The sequence below is a fragment of the Homalodisca vitripennis genome, unplaced genomic scaffold, assembly GCF_021130785.1.
Source record: "Homalodisca vitripennis isolate AUS2020 unplaced genomic scaffold, UT_GWSS_2.1 ScUCBcl_5606;HRSCAF=12407, whole genome shotgun sequence".
Taxonomy (NCBI): domain Eukaryota; kingdom Metazoa; phylum Arthropoda; class Insecta; order Hemiptera; family Cicadellidae; genus Homalodisca; species Homalodisca vitripennis.
Window position 1 is genome coordinate 1 of NW_025781723.1, and position 13,892 is coordinate 13,892.

Below are 13,892 nucleotides of genomic sequence, written 5' to 3' on the forward strand. Positions count from 1 at the left end.
TCAGAGTCCTGGCAGACCTACAACATATGGAAAGTTGTAGAGATGCTTCCATTAATCTAAAAATTATGACAGTTGTTTCCCTGTACATATTAGAAGTCGTGTTACATGTCGATGGAGAATACCTGCCAAGAAATAGAGACATTCACAGTTACAATACCAGAAATGGCGCACTGTACAACCTCCCAGCACACCACATGAAGCTGTATGAATCTAAACCATCGTACATCGGCAGGAAATTCTTCAATAGGCTACCACAAGAACTGCAACACAAGAGAAGCTCCTTACTGAAAGCAGCGTTGAAGAAATGGCTATTGGACAGACCTTTTTATTCTCTCGAGGAATTCCTACAAGGAAAATTCCAGAACTGACCCAGCCACCTCACAATAAAAGGCTATTGTAATTGTTTAAAACAATGACACCATTTGTAATCTTGATTCTGATTCTGATATATGTAATAATTTTTTTACTACCAATGGAAGTCTGTGTTTTTGTATTTAATTTTTTTCTAAGTTTTAGAATAGTATATTTATTTTATTCTTACTTACTTGCAGGATCTGATTTGCCATTTAGTTCTCCACCATTTGACTAATCTACACTTTTGTGTACTTCTATATATCCATATCAGATTTTACTGTTGTTAAAAAGTTTAAATGAAAACAATGAAAATGAAATGAAAAAAGTTTAAAATAAAAAACGTATTACTAGTGTAAAAATATACCTCAAAACAGTTTAAAAATCTGTTCAAAGATCAGGCAGTATAAGTAGATATCAGAGGAAAAGTAAATGGCCAGTTAAATACAGTTAAAGAATATTTTTCACATTTTTCAGTCATAATTTTAACTTGTTATTGTTTTGAACTTACCTGTAGAAGAATAGATATAGATTCTGAATGTTCACCTAGTTTTTGTTATACTTTCAATTGTGTTTAGTGGATGTAACCAGTGATGCTGAGCTGGTGGCAAAATCTCTCGCGGAAGTGGAAGAAGCATCAGGACCAATCTACATGCTGATCAATTGTGCGGGACAAGCTGTGTGTGGAAAAATCGAAGACACTCCTATAAATGACTTTAAAGTAAGCCCTAAAAATAAGTCTTGATAATTAACAGAATAAGATGAAGCTTTCAAATGTTTAGGTTGTGACGACTCTGACTAGTAGTGCATGCAGCATTAGTTAATATACGATGGGAAGTACCAGTGTTATAAGTGGTCTGTCCAGTAAATAAGTGAAATGAGTCCATAGAATCTTCATTTAGCAAAATTTAGTCTACGTTGATATTGTCCCCTTCAGAGAATTCTCCATTTGTTGCTATGCCCTTATTCCATCTTCTTCATTGAGTGGTCTGAGGCTAAACAAATGGCAGTGAAATTGCGTTTCAGAGAAAATTTTTCTGTTAAGACTTAACATAGTGGTCTGTTTTGCTATTATTGTTGTAAATAATAGCAAAACAGAAAATATAATTTTTTCATTAGAAAATGCTATTTGAAAATGTTTTAAGCCTATAACACTGTAGGAATCTTCTTAGATAGTAGATTAAGCTGGGAAAGCCATGTAGAAAGTCTTTGTAAGAACATTTCTGCCGGCAGAGGTCACATTGTCATGATCGTTTAAACAAGTCAGTATACCCATCATGAGATCATGATGGGCCTCAAATTTTGTTTGTCATGATCTTCTAACAACTCTGTATACCTTGTGTTTCAGTACATGATGGACCTGAACTACTATGGCACTGTGTACCCGACTAGAGCAGTTCTGCCAGGAATGAAGGCACGAGGCAAAGGTCACATTGTTATAACTTCGTCTCAAGCTGGTATGCTCGGGATTTATGGTCTTGCAGCTTATAGTGCTTCCAAGTATGCTCTGAGAGGATTTGCTGAGTCGTTAGATATGGAGGTTTGTCATGATTGATATCTTTATAATCACATAAATAATCATGGTTTGGGTCATTGGCTACTAAGTGGTTATTTATTTTTAAGCTAACCCTTTTGGGACTGAAAGAAAAAAATACCACATCCATACCACATCCACACCACTTTTTTGGGATATGTCCCAAAACTGCACAGGACATTTATCAGTTACAATTATAAGTTTTTGTAATAAAATCATAACTACAAGTCCATTCAAGATAGGAAGCTAGTTTTAGTACCGAAACTTGTATTAATGTATTGTCTTCATTAACACATAATTGGTAACCCTTTCAAAACATCTAAAAATATTAACTAATTAAAAATTTGTTTTAGATTTGTAGTAAAGTTTAGTGTGAAGGCAAACTAAGCATATTTTACAATGGAAATTATTTTCATTTTACTCAGTATATTATATTGAACAAGAGTGCCAAATTTATGAAAATGTAATAAAAAGTAAAAATGGTTGTTATATTTTTCACTAACAAGTATATACATATACACACAGAATGTTTCAAAGTTACGTATATGATTTTGAGAAATGATTAATCTTGCTAAAAAAAAGAAAAAAATGTCCTATAAACACATTTCATAAAATGCTTTGTTTTTGGTCTGTATGCCTGTTTGATTTTTACGTAAAAACTCATTACCCAAGTGTTCCTTAACCTACAGTGTTGCAATTTTGCATGGCTATTTGTCTATTTCAAATGTAACACTTGTAAAAGATGAATAAAAGATCTTAATTAGTTTCAAAATGGTGGCCAGTTAAAAATGTTGATGCTAAATTTCATGGAAATCATAGTAGATATGACAAAATCATAACGTACATAAAAAAACATCTTTTTAAGTGATGAAACATTTGACACATCAATTCATAATTCATAAATAATTTAAAAAAAATTACTTAGTCTTCCAGACACATAATTAATATGATCAGCCCAAGACAGCTTACAATTCAAATACATATCCAACAGCTTTACACTTTGACAAAAATCGGTATTACAAGCGGAAATGGTATTATTATTTAACTGTACATTTTTAGGAAATATTAATTATTATATATAAAAGTAAAGTTACTATGTAGCTTTTAGTATAAATTTAATACCCAACTTAGTTGTCTTTTGTAAGAAATATGCTTCTCTAATCTTTGGTTTATATTTTATTATTATTATAGGAACCAAGACAGAATCGACTATAGAATAAAAAAATACTGAAAATGAATTAGATTAAAATCACCATAAAAAATACACTTTTAAATGTATTTTCTTGATCATGGCTAGAACGCAAACCCATTGACGTCGGAATGTGAGTCAACAATTCACTTGAATCAGAAGTGCTCATACAGGTGCAAAACGTATTAAATTGTTGCTAGCATTGCAGATAAAGAAGACAAAGTTGTCTAAACTTTACTGTATATTTAAAGATTGATATGAGATCTCGTATCTTAGTTGTCTTTTGACAGAAGTATACTGTTCAAAGCTGTGTATTTATAAATATTTTCTTGATTGGAAGGAAAAAAGGCAAAATCATTGTGGAACAAAAATACTAAGACTGGAGTAAATTACAATGGTCATAAATATAAATTTTTTAACATAATGTTTTCTTGATCCTGGCAAGAAGGCGAACTCAACATTGGCGTCAGAAATATAATTCACTCGAACTAGAAGTGCAAAACCTACGAAATTGCATGTGAATCCATTGATAACTGCTAGCTTAAGTATATTTTCAAAATAAAAATTTTGTTTTTAATCTTTCAAAATCATTTTTTAGCATTTTATCAAACATTTTATATCATTGTTTCTTTTTATATTAAAATTTGTTTTAATTTTTGTTAATCATTATTTGTGTTATTGTATTAAATATTTATCCTGATATTCTACTCAGCCATACATTAAAAAATAAATAAATGTGTTTGAACACTTGTTATGACTCTTAACACTGAAAGTTGTGAATTGTATTGTACTGTACTGTACTGAAAAGTAATTAATATAGATTTATGCTAAAATATAAATAAATGAAATTAATTGTTTGACTTTGTTTCACAAAATGTTCATTCATTTGAACTAATTGATTGGTTTTATCATGTCTAAAATGACGATTAGTGATCAAATTGAGAGTTAATGACATACAACATAGGTACATATGTATGATATTGAGTTGGATTATTCAATTATTTTGTTTGAAATCAATCAAAGGTACGTCCATATGGTCTGCGAGTGACGGTTTGCCTGCCTCCTGACACTGACACACCAGGGTTCGAAATAGAAGAGAAGAATAAGCCGATGGAAACCCGCCTCATCTCCCAAACTTCAGGTCTCCTATCACCGGAAGTCGTGGCTTCACAGCTACTTAGCGATGCAGTTGTAAGTGGTTTTATTGATCTCTTATGTAGAGTATTTATCTTTTTTTACATACATTGATGAAAAAATCTTTTTCAGCATAATACAAAGTTTTACCTCTTATTTTTTTGTTTAAATTCTTTTGGGTAATATTTTTTACGAGACACAATTATAAGAATATAAGGAAACAATTAAAAAAGAATAACTATTATTGATTACAATGAAGTTTTTGTATCAAAAAGTTAATATTATGTTCTAAAATTAAAAACTTAAATACTGATATGACCAATGTAATTCGTTTGTATAATACATGTAATAAAAATGATATTTTAATACCTAGCCATAGGCTAAAGTCTTTTACTAAAAAACCAACATACATTGGATCCAAATTTCTTAAATCCATTCCACTTGCTATCAAACAAGAAACAAAACATAAAATATTTAAAAGAAAGCTTAAAGCATACTTGTTGGACAAGGCTTTATATTCATTAGACGAATACTTTGATTTGCAAATCAGGTAGTTTTATTTTAGTTTTATTATACTCTTATTATACAGGGTGATTCATAAAGTTCTCCCCCCACTTCTACAGCACATTGTACTAGTAAAAATAATGAAAAAATGTTATATAAACATAGGTCCGGAAACGCTTCGTTAGCGAGTTACAGCTAGCGAAAGATTTCGCCTGAATTCCTGGGTAAAGAGTAAAATAAAGCCATACTGAACTTTTGGAAAGGTTAATTAAGTAAGAAAATATCGTGGATTATTATGTATTTTTACCTGATAAAGCTAATAAAATAGGTTTCAGAACTGTACCTGTAGTAGTTTTTGAGGGATTCAGGGTTAAATGCAAAAAGTTGGGGCACGAAACAATGTTTTTTTAAGTTTGATGTACAATAACTTTGTTAAATTGGTAATAAATACATAAAATCAACAAACATTAATTGTAGAGAATTTAATTCTGAGAAAATTGATATAATCAAAGTCTAAAATAAAACAGAAATAAGTACCAAAAAATCGATTTTATTCAGTATAATACATTACTAGTTTTAAGCAAAATTAATCAGGTTGGGCCAACCGTACCCACCTTTTTATAATAGATGTTCGAAAATGAGGCCATCATTATCAATACATTTTGCAGCACGTTTGTGTATTGCTTTTGTTGCGTTTCTTAATTTTTCAGGACTTCCCTGTATCTGCACAGCCGAATCCATAATACGGACAATTAATTCATCACGAGAATTCACTTTTGTCTTGTATACAATGTCTTTCATCCATCCCCAGACGCAATAATCCAATGGAGATAGATCTGGTGATCTTGGTGGCCAAGGGTGAGGCCCTCCACGACCAATCCAGTGTCCAGGAAATTGATGATTTAAGTAAGCAGAAACGGCACGTGAAAAGTGGGGAGGTGCTCCGTCATGCTGGAAGTACAAATTTTGTCTGAGATGTAAAGGAACATTCTCTAACAGCTGCGGCAACTCTTCTTGAAGGAAATGCAATAGAACTCAGCATTTAGGCGTCCAGGTAATATGAAAGGTCCAATCAGCCGATTGTGCAAAAGGCCACACCAGACATTGACGCTAAATCGGTGTTGAAAGTTCTGTTCCACTACCTCATGTGGATTTTCTTCTGCCCATGAGTGTTCATTGTGCAAGTTATTGACACCATCCCGAGTGAATTGTGCCTCATCCGTAAACAAAATACGCTTGTAGAGTTGATTATTAATATTCAAAAAGTTGCAAAACTCCAAGCGAAGCGGACCATCCCCTAGCTGTAGATGTTTAACCTTTTGTTCATGAAACGGATAATAAAATTTGTTTCGATTAAGTGACCTCCACACCGTTGACTGCGAAACTCCTATCCGCCTAGAAATACGTCGTGTACTTACACCTGGACTGCGATGAACAGTATTAATAACAATATCATCATCAAGTTATTAATGACAGCTCGTTCATAATTGGTTCTAGTACTTGGTAGTGATCCTGTTTCCCGAAGAGTACGAAAAGTTCCTGAAATTGTTTTGGTGTCTGGAATCCTCCTATTAGGGTAACGTAGTTCATATTCTTCTACAGCAGCTCTAGCATTACCATTACAGTAACCCAAAATAAAAACCATATCAGCGTATTTCTCTGATGTAAATAAGTAAGGCATTTTTTTGCTGAATAAACAATCGAATTATAACTCACAGAAAAATTGCATTTAATAACACGATTCACAGAACTCGATCTCCTGCTGTAGCTTGCAAAACACCACTAATACACAGTTCTAACGTAACAGTACAGAATACCATTGTTGATCAGCTGTTATTCGTGCGTTACCAACTTAGAAATTAATAAAACAAAAAACTGCATTTCGATGATTAGTAAACAATAATGGGAAAATGTTTGCTTCATTTATTTTCGAACATTTGATGTAAATTTTTATTTAAAAAAAAAATACAACGTAATAAAACATGATATTTTTATTTACAAACAAATTTATTTAACAGTTAATCTTGTTTTCTCAATTTATCTCATCATTAAGGAACAAACGTTTTGTTTTTGTTTTATTTTAACTGAATACCGTACGGTATTTCTTTACAGCTAGTAATGTATTATACTGAATAAAATCGATTTTTTGGTACTTATTTCTGTTTTATTTTAGACTTTGATTATATCAATTTTCTCAGAATTAAATTCTCTACAATTAATGTTTGTTGATTTTATGTATTTATTACCAATTTAACAAAGTTATTGTACATCAAACTTAAAAAAACATTGTTTCGTGCCCCAACTTTTTGCATTTAACCCTGAATCCCTCAAAAACTACTACAGGTACAGTTCTGAAACCTATTTTATTAGCTTTATCAGGTAAAAATACATAAGAATCCACGATATTTCTTACTTAATTAACCTTTCCAAAAGTTCAGTATGGCTTTATTTTACTCTTCACCCAGGAATTCAGGCGAAATCTTTCGCTAGCTGTAACTCGCTAACGAAGCGTTTCCGGACCTATGCTTATATAACATTTTTTCATTATTTTTACTAGTACAATGTGCTGTAGAAGTGGGGGGAGAACTTCATGAATCACCCTGTATATTAGTGTTTTTAGTTAGTTTAAATTGACACTATTCAAACGTTACAGCATTGTAGCTAAAACGAATAAAGGTTTTATAACTTTGACTTTGATGTTTATACTGAAAGCTCTTTATTCTAATCCAATCTCCTTATAGAATTTTAAAGAAATTGATTTTAATATGCTTTATTATTATACTTATATAAATTGTTAAGCTTAGTTTATTATAAATACAAATGTTGTTTACTGGGGGATATATTTTGCTCTTTACTTATACCATGTGGTTGAGTTTTTTGTTTACAAGTGGAAGATCAGATGTTGAAAATCTACGCATGTTTTTTTAAACATGCGTGGTGCTGGACATTAACTAACACTTTATGCATGTTCCTGGACATTGGAACTGAAAGGGCTAACATATATGTTATTCCATAAAAATCAAGAGAACTGTGGTTAAGACCAAATACAAAACTATTAAATATTTATATGAATTTATGCAATGTTTGTTTACCTTTTTGACAGGCTGGTAAGTTCTTCAGTACAGTGGGTTTTGAAGGATTTATGCTCACTACTGTCTGCGCAGGGATGTCTCCCGTCACGTCTGTTGTTGATCTCCTATCTCAGGTAAGGTATTCCTAAAGTTTTACTAGGCTAAGTTTGTCATTGTTGATTCCGTAGACTATAAACTGTGAGATAACTTGTACATGAGTCTCAAGAATACCATCTTTGTTGTCATTTTCTTTCCTATGGTTTTTAGTACAATAATGTCACTCGTAAAAATGTATTTAAAATACTTTGTGTTAAGTCCAATAAAACATTAATATTAATTAATTTAATATTAATTTATTTGTTAATTTTTATTGTTATTATATGTATATGTTGTTTTTATATATATATATGTTGTTTTAATTTATTTGATTGTCAAATACTGCCGTTTAATATTGCTCTCTGTACTGTTTTATATTAATTATTGTTATGTTGAGTATTTTATAATATTAGGCATATTTTTATATGTTTTAAAGTTTGTATTTTAACCACGCTAGTCTACATAACCACAGCGGATGTCATCTCTACTTTGTTATTTAATGATTGCCACTTCTTAAAACTATTTTAATATATGTTATTAATAGTTCTTTGACTAAAATTTGACTGAAATTCGACTTTGTCACTGCGTTTAACTGCCATACAACAGTAAAAATGAATGGATTTGATTTGACATTTACAAAGGGTTAGCTTATTGCTTGTACACTTTTTAAGAATAGAGAACTGTAGCATTTTTGTATCACTTGAATTTATTTCATTTTAGACATTTTTGAAACATTCTGTGCACAGGTCAGGCTTTCCTAGACACAACACGTACAAAGTAGTACATTTCGTAATGTTTTTTTTTTTTTTTTTTTTTTTTTAAAGTTATAAAGTTTAAAGTTTTAAGTTATATTGATGTTGTACAAGGATATAGCAAAATCAGATTTGTTGTAGGGAACATACAGAACAGAAGGGCTAGAGCTCAAGGGCCAACACTTTTATACATAACTGCTCTGTATGATTTGTGTATAATTTTTGGTTTTTAACTATTTTCAACATTTGTATATTGTATAAGATTAATATACTAATTAATATGCACAATTAAAATCTTATATATTATCATTAATACAAATTCTAATGAATAATGTTACATAAACCTTAAAAATCAAACTTAAAATTCAGAATTGGGTAAACTACATATATACTTTATTGTTACTAGTGATGAGAGCTAACATATAATGTTTTGCCTCTAATTTACATATAAAACACAAATTGAATAATGTAACTTTTAGTTTATCTTGAAATGTGATTGCCGTTGCGGCAGTTATTAGAAAAAAAACCATAAGTCTTACTTCATGGACTGCTGATAATGAAATATCTTAGTTTCATAAATTTGAGCTATTGGCATTGATGGCAAACTGCTGAGTGGTGTTGGCTTATAGAAGATCTAAAGCATATACATCAAAATGGTACTTACTTTAAAATCATGCCCGTTAACTGATAACTAACAATAGTTGATAGTAATTTAAACTAAGCAGTGAACCAGGAATTCGTTTGAAGTGTGGGTTAAAAAAATATATGAGGCATATCCAGAAAGTAAGTCTGAGAAAGCTCTCAATGTTGGTTAGACTGGTGTGTGTGTAACCTGATTCCTCTACTCTGCAACAAAACCAGTTCGAGGGTAGTACGTTGAGAAATGTCAATGCGATAATACATTTTGTGAAAAATATCAATGCAATCTCCCACCAAGTGTGAAATATGCGGTGTTATCTATTATCTCATTTGGAAGGTAAAATTCCAAACAAGGAGTGGAGAAATTTATCCCCATATAGTTTGTAGCATCTCAAAAATATTTGCATGGCCTCCACTTGATTTGACATGTGTTGGTCTGTCACCTCTTTTGGAACCCACCTTGCGGACAGTTTCCGATATCCAAGGGTTTCTGTGATGGTTTCGTGTGACAGAGATCTGGATAATTGTTGAACTATCGCAGAAAGTTCATCCACAGTCAATCTGTGATCGTTATGGAGCACATTATCAATTTATCCAGAATTTTGTCAGTCACAATTGAAGGTATCCCACTTCTCTGATCATAATGCGCCTATGTAAAACTGTTTTTAAACTCGTAGCACCACTTGAACATACTTGTACGATTCATAGCTTTATCACCATATGCAGTTTTTACCTCATTATCTACCCCAACTGGAGATTTGCCCTTCCAAACGAGATAACGGATGAGCCCGTGTATTTTGCACTTGGCGGGAGATTGAATTTCCTTTTTTACAAAACATATTGTCACATCTACAGGTCTCAACTTACTGACCTTTAGCCGGTCTCGTTGCGGAAGGGAGGAATAAAGCTACTTGGCAGTGTAGCAAACATGTAGAAAAGATCTGTCCAGCTGTGAGAGCTGGATACTCCTCGGATACTTATGGATTACTTTCTGGATATTCCTCGTGCTTTTGAATTGCTGGTTATTATAACAACAGTTTGTTTACAGGTCACTCTGATGGGTTTGATACGTCTTGTCAGTGTCTACTATCTTCTGTCATTCCAGAGTATTGTCAAGAAGTGTATGAAGAATAAGGATCTTGCAAAGAGATCAGAATAAATTCAATCACACTCATGTCATTCATCAGCATTTTGCCAACAACGTCCGTTCTTGAGAGAGATAAATTCCTCATTGGCATTTATAGTGAATAGAAAACATTAAACATAAAATAGAAGTTGAAGAAACTATTCTAGTGTAGTAATACTGTTCTTTTAATGTACTCATAGGGTAATTTTTCTAATGGTAACGTAATATTTCAAGTTTTCTTTTTAATAATGCACAATTACTAATTTTAAATCTTTTATAGTAAGCAAGATTCATGCTTAGATTTAGAATTACAAAGCAAAGCAATATACTTATTTTCATGTTATTTTCCTTAGTATCCTTTAATGTTTCTTGAGCAAGTTATTTTGTAGGTTTAAGGTAATTGGAAAATAGTTATATTTGTTAACTTGAAACATTCACTGTTATAGACATATATTTAGTGTGTAAAGAAGTAATTAGAGCTTATTGTGTGTTGTGATTTATCTTCATGAAATATGTTTTCTATTATCTTTTGTGTAGTAAGTTAGAAGCTGGAACTAACAAAAACTATTGCAAATGTCAAACTATGAAGTGTTGATAAACAGTGACCATGTTGTTGATTTATACTATTTTAAGAATTGTTATATTTGTAATTGAGTTTATGTATCTTTATAATAGGGTGGGCTGAAAAAAAAAAATTATTTTTTTTTTCAAGTGCTATACCGCGGAAAAACTTGCATATAATACTTCATAAATAAAATGCAACTGGGAAAAATAATTATTTTTTCAATATCACGGTAGCGCAATGCAATTAAAAATAGTTTGTTTTTTGAAAAAAAAACTTGGATTTTTATAATTTTTTTCTCCGGTGTAAAAACTTTAAATAATCAATCGCTATAGTGAAAAAACTGTATAATTTGACTTAGAAAACAGAAATACACAATGAACCAGTTAAAAAAAAACAATGTTTACGGTAGCGCAAACAGCTTTAAATAACGGATAATTACGCTAAAAAGGCGCAGTTTACAACACTGCCGTCCCGCGCGGAATGATTCGTTTTTGTATGTGACTGTACCGTGTCCCCCACCACTCGTACCCAACCCACAATTCCTTGCGTTGTGTACGCTTGCTTCGCCATTTTGTGAGCTCGCGTCAGTGACTCGGGCAGCTTTTGTCAGTGTCAAAGCTTCTTTTGTTTTACTTAGTTGAGTGTGTGTTGAGTGTCATGGCTTTGTCCAAGAAAATTACGCGTAGTGAGTTTTATTGTGTCCGATATTCGGTTACCCAAAGGAACTACCTGTAAGTTAAACTGCCTTCCTATGAAGACGTTTTTAAAGTGCTTCTTTCTTGAACATTACAATTTTAGCTGTGGAAACCAACAAACAAATTGTTGAACAAAACAACAGTTTTTTCACAAATTTCTAATATTGTTGCACCGAAAGTTAAGCAAATTATTTGATAAATCCTCAATACCAACAGTCTCCCTTTACAGAATTGTTCAAATGATCAATGCCTACAATAACAGTTACAGAGGTCCTTATGAAGTCCTACAAACGAGATAAGGAAAAAGACTCGTTCAAAAAAAAAAGTTGAAGAATTCAAGCAAAAGTCTTTGCGACTGTTTGATATCTCCGCATGCAAATGCACAATAACATTAGATTGCAATTGCCGAAAGGCCGTTGACTTGTGTGAGTGTCCGGTATCGATTGTTTGTACATGTGAGAAGTCAAAAAAAGTACCAGTCATTGAACTTAAGTTTTTGTACCTTCAAAGAAACATAGTTTAGGCAAAATTTGGTAACGTAGATGTGAAGGAGTCAAAAAAAAATTATTCAAAGACAAAAAAGAAAAAACACTGAGTACAGCAGATGTCAGTCGAACGTTGACTCATTGTCACAGCCATCGTGCTCAAAAACTATGGAACCTACACAAATAGAAGACTTTGACTCAACTGAAATAAATAGAAATGAGGATAGTAGCGATGAAGAGTTTTCAACCTGTTGTAAAGACACCATGGCAGATGCGAGTTAAATTGACTAATACTGCGCTAACAAGTGATCGTTTTTGGAGTTTCTGATAGAGCAACAGCTGCTATTGCTTCTAGCCTTTTGCAAGATTTTTGGTATTAATAACTGAAACTGAACATTCTAATGTTATTGATAAAAATAAAAATCCCGAAAGGGGGAAAAAGGTTATCCGCACAGAACTGCAGGTGCAGAATCAGGCTGAGCTCAACACATTTCAAGGATTGTATTTTGATGGAAGGAAAGATGACACTATTGTGATTGAAAAGGTAAATTCAAAGCATTTTTCGGAGAGTGATTAAGGAAGAACATTATTCTATCATTCAAGAACCTGGATCTGTATATGTTGGTCATGTGGACACCTTGTTCTGGATCTGCTCAAAACATTGCCGACAGTATAATTTCTTATTTTAAAAAAAACTGGACTTTCCCTTGATGATTTAGACGTCATTGGATGTGACGGCACCGTTACAAATACAGGGTGGAAAGGGGGCGTAATTCGAACAATTGAAGAAAAAAGTGAAAAGGCCAATGCAGTGGGCAGTTTGTCTCTTGCACTTCAACGAATTACCCACTCGACACTTGTTCCAGTTTTTGGATGGAGACACTACAGGGCCTACAACATTTAAAGGACCTATCGGAACAGAGCTCAATAACTGCGAAAAACTCCCCTGGTGAAATTTGCTAGTGTGGAGTGTGAAATTCCTGATATTGACCGAAGCATATTGAGCAAGGACCAACAGTATTTACTGGACATTAAGTTCTGCTGTACAATCAGGAATCTGTCCTATAGATTTATCTCACCGTGAACCTGGCCCACTCTCTCACGCAAGATGGCTAACAATGGCTAACAGGATTCTAAGATTGTATGTGAGTGTTGAATATCCATCAGACGAACATAAAATCGTAGTTCATTTTATTCTGAAGTCATACATGCCTGTTTGGTTCAATATCAAAAAAAGCAAGTACTTAACTGATGGACCAGAACACATATTTTCAAACTGTAAAATCCTCAAGATTCCTGCCTGAAAATCTGCTTCAAGTAATTGACCCCGTTATTGAAAGGAACGCTTACTTTGCCCACCCAGAAACTTGATGTTGAGTATGATAGTAGATAAAAGAACTCACATAAGAGAATTGGGTTTGAGACGAATCATAAAGGCCAGGACATCAGCACCCAAAAGAAAGTCAATTAGAGCTTTCCATCCACCCAAATTAAATTTTCAAGCCACAGAGTACAGTGAACTGATTGACTGGACTGCCACCACATTGTCACCACCACCATTACTAAGAAGAAATCAGCAACGAAGAAATTCGTGCAAAAATCTTGACTGGGGGACACCGCAGCTGAATGGAGATTCGACAAATTTCCTTGTCATACGCAAGCGGTTGAACGATGCATCAAAACTTGTAACCATCGCTTCACAAAAAAGTAGTTGGTTTTGAAGCAAGAGATGGGCTCATCCGAACTACACT

General features: G+C 32.7%; 1 protein-coding gene across 1 annotated transcript; it reads left to right on the forward strand.

Moving 5' to 3' along the window:
• Window positions 1-929: 929 nt before the first annotated feature.
• Window positions 930-10,599, forward strand: LOC124373452 (3-ketodihydrosphingosine reductase-like; the record flags this gene model as incomplete). The annotated part of the gene is made up of 5 exons (XM_046831825.1): window positions 930-1,072; window positions 1,700-1,891; window positions 4,098-4,265; window positions 7,816-7,917; window positions 10,319-10,599. Coding segments are annotated over 5 exons (716 nt in total), but the record flags the coding sequence as incomplete, so codon positions are not given.
• Between the last annotated feature and the right edge of the window lie 3,293 nt (window positions 10,600-13,892).